This window comes from Microtus pennsylvanicus, chromosome 1, assembly GCF_037038515.1.
Source record: "Microtus pennsylvanicus isolate mMicPen1 chromosome 1, mMicPen1.hap1, whole genome shotgun sequence".
NCBI classification, from domain to species: Eukaryota; Metazoa; Chordata; class Mammalia; order Rodentia; family Cricetidae; genus Microtus; species Microtus pennsylvanicus.
The window spans coordinates 98167601-98182134 of NC_134579.1; the positions used below are offsets into that span (position 1 = coordinate 98167601).

Below are 14534 nucleotides of genomic sequence, written 5' to 3' on the forward strand. Positions count from 1 at the left end.
TCAGTTGGTAGAGTGTTTGCCAGCATGCATGAAGCCGTGTGGTCAATCCTCAGCACTGCATAATCAGACCTGATGACACATACCTGTAATGCCAGCACTCCGGAGAAGGGCAGAGGCAAGAGAATCAAAAGTCTGAGCTCATCCTCAGCCAGGCAGAGGGAGAGTTTAAGACCAGCTTGGGCTTCGAGAAGCCCTGTCATAAAAGGAAAAAAGCGTGAGAGAGGGGGAACAGAAAGAGAAAACCAGGGAAGACAGCAAGAGAGAAAGGGAATAAAAAGAAAGAAGGAAGGGAGGAGGAAGAGGGGCAAATAAAAATAAATTCTACCCAAAGAAGCTTGTCTAGCCTCCCACAAATTCCTCAGCAGCCGACATTCACGACCGCAAACCAGACCAGCTCCGTGCAACCTCAGAGGCTACGCCCCTTTCCTTCCGCTTCCGGTCTTTCTCCAGTCATTCAGCCCTGCACCCCAGTTCCGGCGCCGCCGGGTCTGGGTTCCGGGTTCGTTTCCCTGGTTTCCGGGCCGGGCTGGTGTCTCCCGCTGCCGGGCGGAGCGGCGGCCCTCGGGTGTCGGGACTCGCCGGCCGAGCTCCCGCCGGTCCCGTGGCTCCCCGCCGGCCCGGTCTCGGGTCGCGTCGCCTCCCCCGCCCAATGGAGTCCCAGTGCGACTACTCGATGTATTTCCCGGCCGTGCCGCTGCCGCCACGAGCCGAGCTGGCTGGGGACCCGGGCCGGTACCGGGCGCTGCCCCGGCGCAACCATCTATACCTGGGGGAGACGGTCCGCTTCCTGCTGGTGCTGCGCTGCCGGGGCGGCGCGGGGCCCGGCGTCGGGGGAGGCGCGGGCTTGGCATCCCGAGGGGCCTGGACCGAGCTGGCGACAGCCCTGGCCGCCCTGGCCTCGGTCAGCGCCGGAGGGGGGATCCCGGGGGGCGGCGGCGCCGGCGACCAGGATGCCGAGCCCCCGGGGGGAGGGGACCCAGGGGGCGGAGGCTTGTTTCGAGGCTGCAGCCCCCTTCTCACCCACGGCCCGGGCCCTGCTACCTCAGGGGGAGCGACCACGGTGAGGATCTCTGGGTGACAAAGGCAGAGGGGAGGTTCGTTGGGGGTAACAGGGGAAGTTTGGGGCATGGACTCTTTAGGGACTTGACGCAGGAGGCAGATGACAGCATTGTTCTGCCTTGCAGAGGGACCTAAGACAGGAGGCAGATGACAGCGAGGGGAGGGCATAAAGACTTGCCCTGTCTTGCGGAGAGGTTGAAGGATCCTGCGTCTTTGATACCCTCCTGACTTCTTCACCCCTTTACAATCCCCAGCTGCCTGTGGAAGAACCGATCGTGTCCACAGATGAGGTCATTTTCCCACTCACTGTTTCACTGGATAGACTGCCCCCAGGGACACCCAAGGCCAAGGTAGGATGACAAAGCTGGAGCTGTTGCCCTATAATTCAGGCGGCGTTTCAAGACCCACCCGTCAGTCCTGATCATGGTCCGATGCCTCCGGTAATCTAGATTGTAGTAACCGTGTGGAAGCGCGAGGTCGAGGCACCGGAAGTCAGAGATCAAGGCTACCTGCGCTTGCTACAGACTCGATCTCCTGGAGAGACTTTCCGAGGAGAACAGAGCGCCTTCAAGGCCCAAGGTGGGGGAGAAGGGAAAAACTGGAACCCGGAAGAGGGGTAGATTTAGAGGGTGACAGGGAAGAACTGAGAAGCAGAGGTCTGATTTCTTGCCTCATCCCCTCTCTGCAGTGAGCACCCTGCTGACGCTGCTTCCCCCTCCAGTTCTGAAATGCCGGCAGTTCACTGTGGCTGGAAAACACTTGACCGTGCTCAAGGGTGAGCAAATCTTTTGGCTCAAGGCTTGAATAGTCCAAGGGAATGGCGTGGAGGGCAGTGTTGGGTCTATTATGCTGGTAAAGGTAGGGCTGGGTGAAAGGGGGGGGGTCTCACTTCTCTGAACTTGGCCGGTTCCCCCACACAGTGCTGAACAGCTCCTCCCAGGAGGAGATCTCCATCTGGGATATCCGAATCCTCCCCAACTTCAATGCCAGTTATCTCCCTGTCATGCCTGATGGCTCTGTACTGCTGGTGGACAATGTCTGGTGAGGTCCTGGCGAGGGGAGGGGAGGGGCGGGGCTTCGAGCGGTGGGGCAGAGATGGGACATGGCAAACTCTTCACTGCCTTCCTTTCTTCTGTACTAGTCACCAGTCTGGGGAAGTCTCCATGGGCTCCTTCTGTCGGCTTCCTGGTACCTCTGGCTACTTCCCTTGTCCCCTTAGTGCCCTGGAGGAACACAACTTCCTGTTTCAGCTGAGAGGGGGTGAGCAGCCCCCTCCTGGGGCCAAGGAGGTGAGCTGGTGTGTTCACATAAGTGATGAGAACAGCGGGAACTGGAAATACAGTTCAGTTGGTAGAGTGCTTGCCTTCCAAGCACAGAACCCTGGGTTCTGCCCTCAGCATTGCATAAATCAGTAGTGGCATGTGCCTGGGGCCTGGGATTCTAGCATTCTCTGGACAGCAGGAGAATCAGAAGTTCAAGGTCATCCCCAGCTAAGTAAGGAGATGTAGACGTGTCTAGGCTGAGACCTGTCTCAAAGGAAAGACAACTGACAGGAAAGGTGTGGGCTTAAGAGACGAAAACTCTGAACATGGGAAGTCTCCCTTTGTCCTCTCTGCAGGGTCTTGAAGTCCCCTTGATTGCCGTGGTTCAGTGGTCCACCCCAAAACTGCCCTTCACCCAGAGCATCTACACCCACTACCGGTGAGTATGTGGGAGACCCACCAGGCTCTCCTCCTGCTCACCTCTGCCTAACACATACACCCAGCTTCCTCTTCCACTGCTCCCAGCCTGCCCAGTGTCCGCCTAGACCGCCCCTGCTTTGTGATGACCGCTTCTTGTGAATCCCCTGTTCGGACCTACGAGCGTTTCACTGTCACCTACACGCTGCTCAACAACCTCCAAGACTTCCTTGCTGTGAGGCTTGTGTGGACCCCGGAACACGCACAGGCTGGTGGGTCCCCAACCAGGCTGAGACCTCGTCCCCTGGGAGGGGCAGGGAAAGGAAGAGATGGGATAGTGAGAGGAGCCCTCAGTGGGTGCCTGCAGCAGCCTAACGGCTCTGCCGAGTACCTGGCTAGTCATCCAGGGTCACAGATGGGGAGTTAAGATAGGCAGTGGGCAGTGGCCTTGGCTCTGTGCGTTCTGGTACAGATTCTACCCCGCTCATTTACCAGCTGTGTGACCTTGGTAAGTTGCTGCATCTCTGGGCTTCTATCCTCTCTAAAACTGAGTAAATAACATCTCATGGCTTGTTACGCGTATTAATGAGTTAGTGCACGATACTGATGAGAACAGACCTCGGCACATGGCATTAACCATCGCTGTCTATAACCCTCAGCAAAAGATAACATTTACTCAGTGTACCCCACAGAGCACCTTGCGAATTAAACACCCCCCCCCTTGCTGGTAAAGACCTGTGGGGGCTGAGGAAAGCTGTTTCTGTCCCCAGGAAAGCAGCTGTGTGAAGAGGAGCGCCGGGCCATGCAAGCAGCCCTGGACTCCATCGTCTGCCACACACCCCTCAATAACCTTGGCTTCTCCCGGAAGGGCAGCGCGCTTACCTTCAGTGTGGCCTTCCAGGCTCTGAGGACGGGGCTCTTTGAGGTGGGCCCAGTGTTGGGTGGGACAGTCAGGGCTTCCTAGCTTCTGGAGGGGAAATGCCTTAGGGAGCCTAGAAGGCTGGGCACAGGGAAGCTGGAGGTCCAGTCCAACCTGGGTCTGTGTGAAGGTCTGCGTCTTCCTACCCAGCTGAGCCAGCACATGAAACTGAAGCTGCAGTTCACTGCCAGTGTGTCCCACCCTCCGCCCGAGGCCCGGCCCCTGTCCCGCAAGAGCAGCCCCAGCAGCCCTGCCGTCCGTGACCTGGTGGAAAGACACCAGGCTAGCCTAGGCCGCTCTCAGTCCTTCTCCCACCAGCAGCCTTCCCGTAGCCACCTCATGAGGTAAGGGACCTGGGTGGCTGTCAGTGTGACCCGGAGGGGAGTTGGGAGTCTAGGAACAGGATGCCAGAGGGGTTGGGAGGTGGGGATGCTGCACCCTCACGGAGCCCACAGCCCCTGTCTTCTCCCAGGTCTGGCAGCGTGATGGAGCGCAGGGCCATCACACCCCCTGTGGCCTCCCCCGTCGGTCGTCCCCTCTACCTGCCCCCGGACAAGGCTGTGCTTTCTCTAGACAAGATTGCCAAGCGCGAGTGTAAAGTCCTGGTGGTGGAGCCCGTCAAGTAGCACCAGTCTGCTCACTCAGCTCTGGACACTCCAGAAACCCTACGCCCCCGGAGGGCTCCTTGTTCCCAGGCTGCGCCTCCCACTGTAGGCAGAGAGGCCCTGCAGGGCTGGCTGTCTGTGTCTGCTGGTGAGGGATAAGGGCAGAAGCTGGGAAATGGGCAGCATGGCTGCAGCTCAGCCAACAGTATTCCCCGAGTTCTCGTGGGGGGGCTGGCCCCACCCCAGCAGGGCAAGGGCTGCAGGCGCTCCCTTGCCCCAGCCCTTCACTTGTCCCGAGTTTACAGAGTATTCTCCTTCCTGTTCAATCCTCTCTGCCTCTGAAATTCCCTTCCACCCACCCGCAGGGCTGAGATTAGAGGGTGGGAGTGGTAAAGGGACCCCAACAATGACAATGACTCTCCTGTCTCAGGGGTTGGGGACATAGCTAGGTGGCCTCTTTCTGCCCCTCATGTTTACGTTGGCAGCCTGAAGCACTTTAAGTTCTGTTTTCTTGGTTTTTTTGTCTGTTCCTGTAACTTATTCTCTGACTCCATCTCCAACTGAAGTAAACTATTAAACGCTCTTCAGGAGGGAGTCTGAGTCTTGTCTGTGTCGGCCACAGGAGAGATCGCCTTCAGTGTACAAACAGCTGTCTTCCTGTCCATGAGTCTCCAATTGCTAGTTTTACTTTGGCTTTTCGGAACGCCCTAGACTGGTCGGAAACCACTATTGCAGCAGCCCAGCCTGTCTGAACTTGATGCTCCTGACCTGCCTCTCAAGTGCTGGGATTACAGATGTGCACCATCACACCTGTCTCAACTTCCCAGTTCTGTGATGCCTGGAGGTGGTCTTGTCCCACTGATGGTCCGAGGTACAGCTATCGCCCTAGAGGGTCAAAGACAGGCACAAGGTGCGATGGCCTCAGCCCCACCCCCACGCAGACAAATCATTCTGTGCACATATTGTGAGCACTAAGAAGGGCTGCATCGCTGTTTATTGTGCAGAAGGCAGAAAAGAGGGATCTTTTTGCCAGTTTCCCTTAGCGCAGAAGTCACTTAGCCTTTGTGACTTGGATGGGGTGAGGAGGTGGTGAGCACAGGCCCAGTTCCAGCAGTGAGAAAGACAGAGGACAGTGTCCCCCGTCACAGGCCTCAGCAGCAGTCCACAGTCCAGCCAGAGCCTTCTGCAGCTCAGACATCAATAGGTTCCCGACCGCGGTTCTGCCTCTTTACCACAAACACCCTCTGTCCGGACACGGTCACCAGCAGCGTGTGTTCACCAAAGACCACTGGAGAGGGAAGGGAGCACAGTTAAGAGTGCAGTGGCCTCCGTGAGGTCACAGCAGAACTGGCTGGGATGAGACAAAGGAGAGGCGGCTGTGAAAACCCTTCTCGTCCTCATTACTCGGTTCTCATACTAGAGGGATCTCAAACTGAAGGCAGGAGTTGAACCAGGGACCCCAGGAGGAATTGAGAGTCAATGGAATGGAGCTAGATACTCCTTCCCTAAACAGAGAAGCCTCTAGAAAAAAACCCCACCACCAAAGGCAGGAGCTCACCAGACAGGCGCTTGAAAGGGACGTTCGTGCCATGGTGCAGCCGGAAGCCACAGGCTGTGCTGACCAGCTCTGAGATGGTGCTGGCTGCCTGCTCATCGTTCTCAAGGTTCCCAGATGACTGCATGTGGATGGAGGAGAGTGGGGGCAAAAAGTGAGAGCCCAGAGTTAGGAACAAATTCAAGACACAGGACCACTGGTCTCATACTTGTTATGGTCTCCCATAGTCTCAAGTTGCCTAGCGTTGGAAAAATTCTGCCTAAAGCTTCTTTATGATGGTGTTGCCATCCCTTGTACCATCCTGTTTCTCATCCTGAAATACCAGGCTTTATTTGCAGCTCTACTGATATCCATGCTGGCGATCAAAACCTCGAGTGTGTTTATCAAATGATCTACCACACTCCCAACCCCTCACTGGGGGATTCTAGGCAGGTGCTCTACCACTGAGCCACACCCCAGCCCCTCACTGGGGGATTCTAGGCAGGGGCTCTACCACTGAGCCACACCCCAGCCCCTCACTGGGGGATTCTAGGCAGGTGCTCTACCACTGAGCCACACCCAACCCCTCACTGGGGGATTCTAGGCAGATGTTCCACTACTGAGCTAATTGCTCAGTCTTTAAAGGTTCCACCTGTTCCCAGTCTTCCCACTTGTCCTGTCTGTAGGCTATGAAGCAGAAACACCCACTTCGTCTTTGAAGCTTTCCCTCTAGCTAGGACAGTAGTCCAGACTTCCTCTAGACAGTAGTACAGACTGTCTCAACTTCCTCTCCTCACTGCTTCTAAGTGGGCCTATATTACTAGGCTTAGTTCCTTTTGCTCTGTTTCCCTATCTGTATGTTGGGCTCAGCAGGACCTATTTTATGGGCTTGTGAAGACGAGAGCACTATGTACCTGCATAATAAATGTTGTACATACCTGTTATCAGTACACCTCAAACTCAGTATCTACAGTCAGGCCATCAACATTCTTAGCCACTTTCTTGGTCAGCTTCCTTTCCTGAGTCATTTGTTCAGGCACGATAGTATTTTTCTGGTTTTCCCAGTTTAAAGCGCTACTGGATGAGTACTTCAGAAAGGTAATGTACATGCAGAAGTACTTTTATCTTCTATAGTTAGTACCAACATACAGAACACCTCTAACACTGCTGGGCTCTAGAGATGGCTTAGTGAATAAGAGCGCTTGCTGTACAAGCAAGAGGACCTGAGTTCAAATCCCCAGCCAGGCTTGGCCACACTTGCAACTGCAGCACCGTAGGGGGCACAGGACAAGTGGACTGCTGGGGCTTACTCAGGGCTTGTAAGCCTAGCTCCAGGTTTACTGAGACCCTGGCCCAAGAAATAAGGCAGAGAGTGTTAGAGCAGGACTGTACTGTCCTGCACTGGCCTCTGCATGTGCGTGGGCACACATACCTGTACACACATGTGCAGGCACTCTACAAAATAGATACAACTGAGCTGGAGAGATGACTCAGCAGTTAAGAGCACTGGCTGCTCTGGCAGAGGTCTTGAGTTCAATTCCCAGCAACCGCATGATGGCTCACAACCATCTGTGCAACCTGATACCCTCTTCTGGGAGAAAGGCATCATGCAGATAAAGCACTCATATACATAAAGTAAATAAAATCTTTATTTTAAAAAAAAAGGTGTTCGCCACCATAGCTGGTTCTCCTAAGGGGGCGGGAAGAATAGATACCTTGTTCCTTCTTGCTACCAGTCTAATTTCCTACCTAGATGACTCCTGTAACAGCCATGTTAAACCATTGCAGTGAGCCATGTTTGTGTTTTAAATAGCCCTCAGGATTCCTCCAAAGATGTCGAGGCTAGCCATAGGAAGTCCTCCACTATCAGATTCTTACCACATCATCCTTCCTGCTCAAACCGTTTCAACACAAACCCACAACTCACCCAGACAGGCACTGACACTCAGGCAGTTAAGCCCAGCTCCCAGCCCTGAGTTCTTGCCTCGTTCACAGCCTTCTGCCCTTGCAGCTCAGCTCATTCCTGCCTCTAAAGAAGTCTTGCGAGCTAGGTGCAGGTGAAATGGTTCAAACATATGAGTGCTTGTCTCAATGCCGATGACCCGAGTTCAATCCTCAGGACCCACGTGTTGGAAGAACTCACTCCTGAGGGTTGTTCTCTGACATTCACTGGCTGTGGCACCTATATGCACTCCCATGTCCCATTGAGTTTTAAAGCTATACTAAATAAAAACACACTATAAGTTATTAGTTATCATCAAACTAGTTGTATGACTTTAGAAAGCTGGTAAACTCCCCCCCCCCTTTTTTTTGAGGCAAGGTTACATGTAGTCCAGGCTGGGATGAATTCACTACGTAGCCAAGGATAACCCTGAACTCCTTCCAAGTGCTGGGATGACAGGTTATGTCCCACCTGGTTTATGTAGTGCGGGGGACTGAACCCAAGGCTTCGAGCGCGCTAAGCAAATTAACTCTCTGAACTGAGCTACATCCCCAGCCCTTTGGATACAAACCTCTTTTATACCATAAAACAAAAGACTTGGATTCCAGACGTTAATTACTAAAAGCTCAATATATGGCAGGGAGCCAGAGGACAAAAAATAGACAACTGGGAGAAACTGGGCAATATCTGATGGTATTTCTGGGTTGTGTATCCCAAAAGGACCTCGCCAACACACATACACACTCAGTCCCGCCCACGCCCTGCTCGCACGCCTCACTTTCCCACAACGCACCGCCAGCACTGCACCTTCGCTCAGTACCAGGTAGCCAAGCTGGTCTGGGATTCGCTCCAGCCCCTGGGTCAGTGCGGAAGTCTAGTGGGTAAAGAGGCAAGGGGTGAGAAGCATGACAGCCTTGCAGACCCATCTTCCTCCTGAATTGGCCCTTCCAGACCCTCTAAGTGGCTTGTAAGACGGAGTCTCTATCTGCGGCCACTACTGGACCCCCGAGCTCATCCACTGTCGTGTAGACGACCCTGGAGACCTTCCTAGCCCCTCCTCGCAGCCCTCCTCACTCCAGCCCCCTTGTGCCCCGCCCCTTGTGCCATCTAGACTATTCCCCAGCCGCAGAACACCCGGTGGCAGAGCTTTCTCCAGCCCTCCCTGTCGCCTCCCTCCCATCTCCGTTCCCTCTCGTTCCCAGGGTGGAATGAAGGTAAGAGCCTAGGGCAGGCCATAGGGGGCAACTGAAGCTTGGGGAACGGGGACGCGGAACCCTAGGCGTGCACGCCCGCGCATGCGTCCTCACTCACCATCGCTGCCGTAGGTGCCGGGGGAGCTCTCTACCGGATAGGTAGCTTCCGGAGCCAGGCTCGGGTCACGTGGTCCCACCAGCTGACGCTAGCCCAGCCCTCCGCGCGCCGATTGGAGGGCGCTGTACGTCATCAGACTTCATCAACCACTGCGAAGCGCCGCTCCCGGACACACTCGTGGATTGGTTGCAGTTCCCCGACCCGGCCAGAGTGTCGGAAGAATCAGCGGGCTAGTGGGCGGGGGCGGGACACACCCCCCACCGCCCACTCTACGAATGTGCGCATGTGCACCCGGGGCTTCCTAGCTGGAGCTAGCGCAATCTAGCGGTGTAAGGAGAGTACGGGACACCTCTGGCACTGAGTGCCCGGCTTCAACCTGAACCTGAAATGAGAAACTAACGTGAAAGACGAAGGTTTGCATATGAAAAGATGTTCACAATGTTACTCTTCTGTCTTGAGGACGTTTAAGGGTGAAGCAACCCAAATATAACTCTGAATGGGTACATCAGATTTGATGCACACACACAATAGCATATGATCAATACAAGGGAATAAGGTCCTGACACAATGAAGCATGAGAATCTCGAAAACAAGATGTCGGCTGAGAGATGACTTCAGAGGCCCCTCAACTAAATAGCGAGTTCAAAGCCAGTCTGAGCATGAGCTACCTACCTACCGAGACCCTGACCAATACATGTAAACTTCTGGCAAACCCAGAAAAACCGGAAGCATGTTAGTGGTTGTAGTGGGGAAAGTGACTGTTACTGGTTTTTTTTTGTTGGGGGGAGGGACAGGGTAATTTAAGCTTTTTGGAATTGCGTTGAAGACTGCACATCATTGTGATTGTGCCGAGGTCACTGAACCATACACTTTGAAATAGAGAATTTTAAGATGTGTGAATTATCCCCCACCCCTCTTTTCAGTGGGCAGATCTTGAGTTCGAGGCTACTTTACGCTTAATAGTGAGACTGTCTCTAAAGCGTTTTAAATTAGTAGATATTAGCAAGAGAAAGTTGTTCAGAGATGCTAAATATACAAGCCATTCCCTGACCTTAGGTACTTGTGATGCTTAGGCATATTTGGAGTTTTGTTTGTTTTGTTTTGTTTTGATATAGGACTTCATGTAGATGGTCTTGAGTTCCTGAAGGTCCTGTTTCCACCTCCCAAGTGCAGAGGCCACAGCTGTGTGCTGCCACAGCTGGCTAGGGGCAGCTTTTATTTATTTGTTTTTCCATTTATTACTCAGATCATTTTCATCTATACACATTTATCAAAAACTCTCATTCCTAACCCTGTAATAGCGCCCCCTTAACTTCCCGGTGATAGCTCCATGTTGCAGATGGGGGAAGTGCAGAGGTTGAACCTCGTTTCCAGGCCTACAACTGGCCGGTGGCAGGGTCAGTTTCTAGTCTCGATTTTCTGATGCCAAGTCCAAAGCTTTTTCCTTTGCCCTATGGGCAAATTATGCAGGTTTTTAAAACTACATTTTACCTTTTTTTTATAGCAGTTGAGTAAACCATCCAAGAACGCTTGGCATTCAGTAATCAAGAAGGAAATGAGGGTCTAGAGAGATTGCTTGGAGGTTAAGAACATGTGCTGTTCTTCCAGAGGACCTGCATTTGGTTCCCAGCATCCATGTTAGTCAACCCACAAGCTCCGGCTCTAGGGAATCTGATGTTTTCTCTCTTCAGGCCTCTGTGGGCACATACATGCATGTGCACACGCATGCACACACACAATTTTAAAAGTAAGAATTTTTTTAAGGGCATAAAGTCAGAAGGCAATTTTTCATTTCCTTTCAGGCATAGAGTCAGACATGGTTATTAACACAGAAACTATTAAAAACACAGAAAATGCTGATTTTTGACAACAGACAGCCCATGTAATGACATAAACTGCATTTAAAAACTTCCTCCTGACGTTTTTATTAGTACGGATGAACTCTTTGCAAGGCCTATTCTTCACCCAGTACTGTTTCCTTTGGCCATAATGTGACTCACACAACTCATGTCGACATCGATGTTTCTTGTTCCGTCACCGAGTGTGTACTGGGTATCTCCTGCGTTCCAAACACTCGTTAAAATTGGCGGGTACCCCTGTGTCTTTTCTCTGAGACAGGATCTCTTGTAGGCGCGAAACTAATACTCCTAAAAGCAAGCATAGAATTCTACGTTGAAACCGGCCTTGGCAATGAGTTTTTAATATAACAACAAAACCATAAGCAACAAATTGCCCCCAAACAAGTGGGATGTCACTGTTAATGGAACTGAAATTAAGGTCTCTCTGTGACAAGTCTCAGAAAAGTTTCACTGAAGAGCGGGCAGCACCCGAATGTGAGCAGCGCCACCTAGTGGACTGGCATCCCAGACTGACTAATGAGAAAGCTAGCTGAGTCCCAGCGGCCATCTCTCTGCTTGCTGACTGTGGACGCCATGTGACCAGGCAGCTGCCTGGTGCTCCCACCGCCAGGCCTTCCCACCACCAAGATGAACTCCTCCCCCCCCGCCCGAAACCACGAGTCTTCAAGTACAGGACTTTGTCACAACCACCAGAAAATTAACTAACACACAAGACCGCATCAGATTGAAAAAGTTCTGCTGAGCAAAGGAAATGACCAATGAAATAAAAGCGGGACAATATAAAGGATGGGAGAAAATACCTGAAACCATATAACTGGTGTGAAGTCAATACCTAAATATCTGTCATTCAGACAACAGCTTGAGGAACCGTGTAATTCATTAACGGGTGGGAAATGTCGAGAGTTTTTTCTGAGGTGGATACACAAATATCAATCTCTGGTTTGTACAGTTCAGAGGCTGATTTACTGTGACCAAAATTTTGGTTTTTAACGAGTGACTTTATTAAGAAGGAGAGAGAGAGAGAAAGAGAGGGAGAGAGAGAGAGAGAGAGCACAAAGCAATTGAATTGGGTACTCAAGTATCTAGCAGACACTAATTTGGGAAACCCCTCTTTAAGACAGACAGACAGACAGAAAGACAGAAACCAACAGACAGACAGTCCTGGGCAGAGTAGAATGTCTCCTTGTGGAAGGCTTCTAAGTGAAGAATAAAAACCATCAAACTGGGAGCTTACAGACATCCAGCGAAAACTGACCTGGGTTTTCACCCCATGGCTGAGCTTTCAGCCTCTCTCCCGCTGCAGGCCCCTTCAGACCAACACTAGGACCTCTAGGAAACGGGTCACCTGCCAGTCATTCACAGGGCACTTTGCTTGGTTGGCTGGGTTTGAGACAGAGTCTCACACTGTAGACTCGGCTGGCCTGGTGCTCACAGAGATGCTCCTGCCTTTGCCTCCAGAGTTCCGTGATTAAAGATGTGTATCGCTGTGTACTGACAGGCCAGTATCGTCACTCTTGGGCTCTTTTGATGTTTGTTCCCTTTCTCTCGGAGTTAGGGGGCCAGCCCATCCCTAGACCTTGGAAGACCCCTTGAGACAAGCACGTTTATGCCTGAAATGGAGGTGGAGTTGGGGATGAGGGTTGCAGCTCTGCTTCCAGAGCCAGCTACCCAGTGCATTTATATGGCATATGACAACTGACAATGAGTGTCCGTGACACCAGCTATCAAGGGCGTTCCACATCACTAACGACTAGGGAAATGCATACCAAAACTACCCCCTACCTGCTAGAATGGGTATTTCTGTAGGTTTATTATTTTATGTGTTGGGGTGTTTTGCCTGCGTGTCTATGTTCCACGCATAGTACAGTGCTACCTGAGGCCAGAAAAGGGTGTCAGATCCATATGGGTGCTAGGAACTGAACCCCTAGTTCCTCCAGAAAAGCAGCCAGTGCTCTCAGCCATCGCACCAGCTCCTGGGACAGTTATTATAAAATAAAAGTAGTGAGTGTTGGTAAGACCCAAAGAAAAGGAATCCTTGTGCCTGCTGGAGACAATGTAAATTAGTACAACCATTATGGAAAGCAGTATGACGTTTCCTCAAAGAATTAAAAACAGAACTACCACATGGGTCCGGAGAGATGGCCCCATAGTTAAGAGTGCTTGCTGCTCTTACTGAAGACTGGAGTTCAGTTCCTGGCACCTACATCAGATGATTTCCAACTGCCCGTAACTGCGGCTGCAGGCGGGATCTGGTGCCCTCTTCTGGCCTCCATGTGCATTACACTTAAACATGAGCAAACTCAAGACTCAGATGTGCACAGGTGTACTTAATCTAGATTAATAAGATGTTTTAATTTTAAGAAGCTACCTTGTGATTCAGCCATCCCAATACTATGCATATAACAAAAGGAAACAAGATCAATATGCTGAATAGATATCTGTATTGACGTGTTTATTGAAATACTACTTATAACAGCTAAAATATAGAATCAACCTACATGTCCACAACAGGGAAAGAAAGAATGAAAACAAGCTGGACAGTGGTGGCGCACGCCTTTAATCCCGGCACCCAGGAGGCAGAGGCAGGCGGATCTCCGAGTTCCAGATCAGTTGCTGAAAGTACTTGCTAGGCAAGCCTGACAATAACCAGAACCCACACCTGCCATCCAGTACTCTTACAGAGAGGTGGAGAGGCAGAGGTCAATCGTCCAAGTTCACAGGCCAACTAGCCTGTAGAAAAATAAGAGAGTCGGGGCCTCGACAAAATGAAAAAGATAAACTGACTCCCCAAAGTCATCTTCTGTCATCACATACATGCTGTGGTAGATATACACATTCACATAAGTAATTATAATAATTATTATTATTATTATATTTAAAGCAAGTTGCAGAAGGAAAGCTACCCGGTCTGACTTCACCCATTTATCTGCTGAGATCTAGGAAGGCGGAGGGTGTGTGTGTGTGTGTGTGTGAGTATGAGTGTGTGTGTGTATCCAGGTGTGTATCATGATTGCACTTTAAGGATAATATAAAGCTTATATGAAAATCACAAACATCATAATCATCTGACAGATGGACGGGAGAGCAATCAAGTGTTGACAGAGCTTTGCTGTCCTTCCCGGTCCTGCAGCTATTCAGTCCCAAAGAAACACACCGAGGTCTGCATCAATTATAAACGGGTTGGCCTATCAGCCCAGGCTTCTTATTAACTCTTACATCTTATATTAGCCCATAATTCTTGTCTGTGTTAGCCGTGTGGCTTGGTACCGTCTATTAGCAAGGTGTTCTCATCTTGCTTCCTCTGTGTCTGGGTGACGATTGCAGACTGAACTCTTTCCTCTTCCCAGAATTCTCCTGTTCTCATCGCCCCACCTCTACTTCCTGCCTGGCTATTGGCGAATTAAAATTTTATTAAAATAATACAAGTGACAAGATAAAAGACCATTGTCCCACAGTGATCAAGGACGTCATTTAGTTTTTACACAAGTTTGAGCCCTGTGGAGAAAACTGCTGCCATTTGAGTATGGCTAGGTGGTAGTGGCACTAAGATTCAATTGCTACTTCCTTTGCTGTTTTATTTTGCCTTTTGAGGCACTATTTCTTTTCTTTTTTGAAACATATTTACT

General features: G+C 51.3%; 2 protein-coding genes across 2 annotated transcripts; one reads left to right on the forward strand and one right to left on the reverse strand.

Annotated features, from left to right (window-relative positions):
* The first annotated feature begins 473 nt into the window (after positions 1-473).
* On the forward strand, positions 474-4856 carry Trappc14 (trafficking protein particle complex subunit 14). Its single transcript, XM_075975152.1, has 11 exons — positions 474-1060; positions 1314-1409; positions 1509-1638; positions 1748-1834; positions 1980-2100; positions 2201-2348; positions 2678-2760; positions 2847-3010; positions 3509-3663; positions 3808-4001; positions 4130-4856. The coding sequence occupies exons 1-11, from the start codon at positions 650-652 to the stop codon at positions 4281-4283; spliced, it is 1743 nt and encodes a 580-aa protein (XP_075831267.1). The 5' UTR covers positions 474-649; the 3' UTR covers positions 4284-4856.
* Positions 4857-5224: 368 nt separating this feature from the next.
* On the reverse strand, positions 5225-9146 carry Lamtor4 (late endosomal/lysosomal adaptor, MAPK and MTOR activator 4). The gene is made up of 4 exons (XM_075975162.1): positions 9050-9146; positions 8532-8612; positions 5821-5938; positions 5225-5550 (listed from the first exon to the last, which is right to left on the reverse strand). Exons 1-4 carry the CDS (start codon positions 9050-9052, stop codon positions 5453-5455), a joined length of 300 nt encoding a protein of 99 aa, XP_075831277.1. The 5' UTR covers positions 9053-9146; the 3' UTR covers positions 5225-5452.
* Positions 9147-14534: the final 5388 nt, after the last annotated feature.

Bases quoted from the DNA above. Each gene is read 5' to 3' on its own strand.
- Trappc14 (XM_075975152.1), top strand. From the start codon at position 650: ATGGAGTCCCAGTGCGACTACTCGATGTATTTCCCGGCCGTGCCGCTG. The intron at 2,761-2,846 runs GTGAGTATGTGG...CACTGCTCCCAG, and splicing joins AGCATCTACACCCACTACCG to CCTGCCCAGTGTCCGCCTAG. The intron at 3,664-3,807 runs GTGGGCCCAGTG...CTTCCTACCCAG, and splicing joins TGAGGACGGGGCTCTTTGAG to CTGAGCCAGCACATGAAACT.
- Lamtor4 (XM_075975162.1), bottom strand. The intron at 5,939-8,531 runs GTGCGTTGTGGG...ATCCACATGCAG, and splicing joins GCGAAGGTGCAGTGCTGGCG to TCATCTGGGAACCTTGAGAA. The intron at 5,551-5,820 runs GTGAGCTCCTGC...TTCCCTCTCCAG, and splicing joins CCCTTTCAAGCGCCTGTCTG to TGGTCTTTGGTGAACACACG.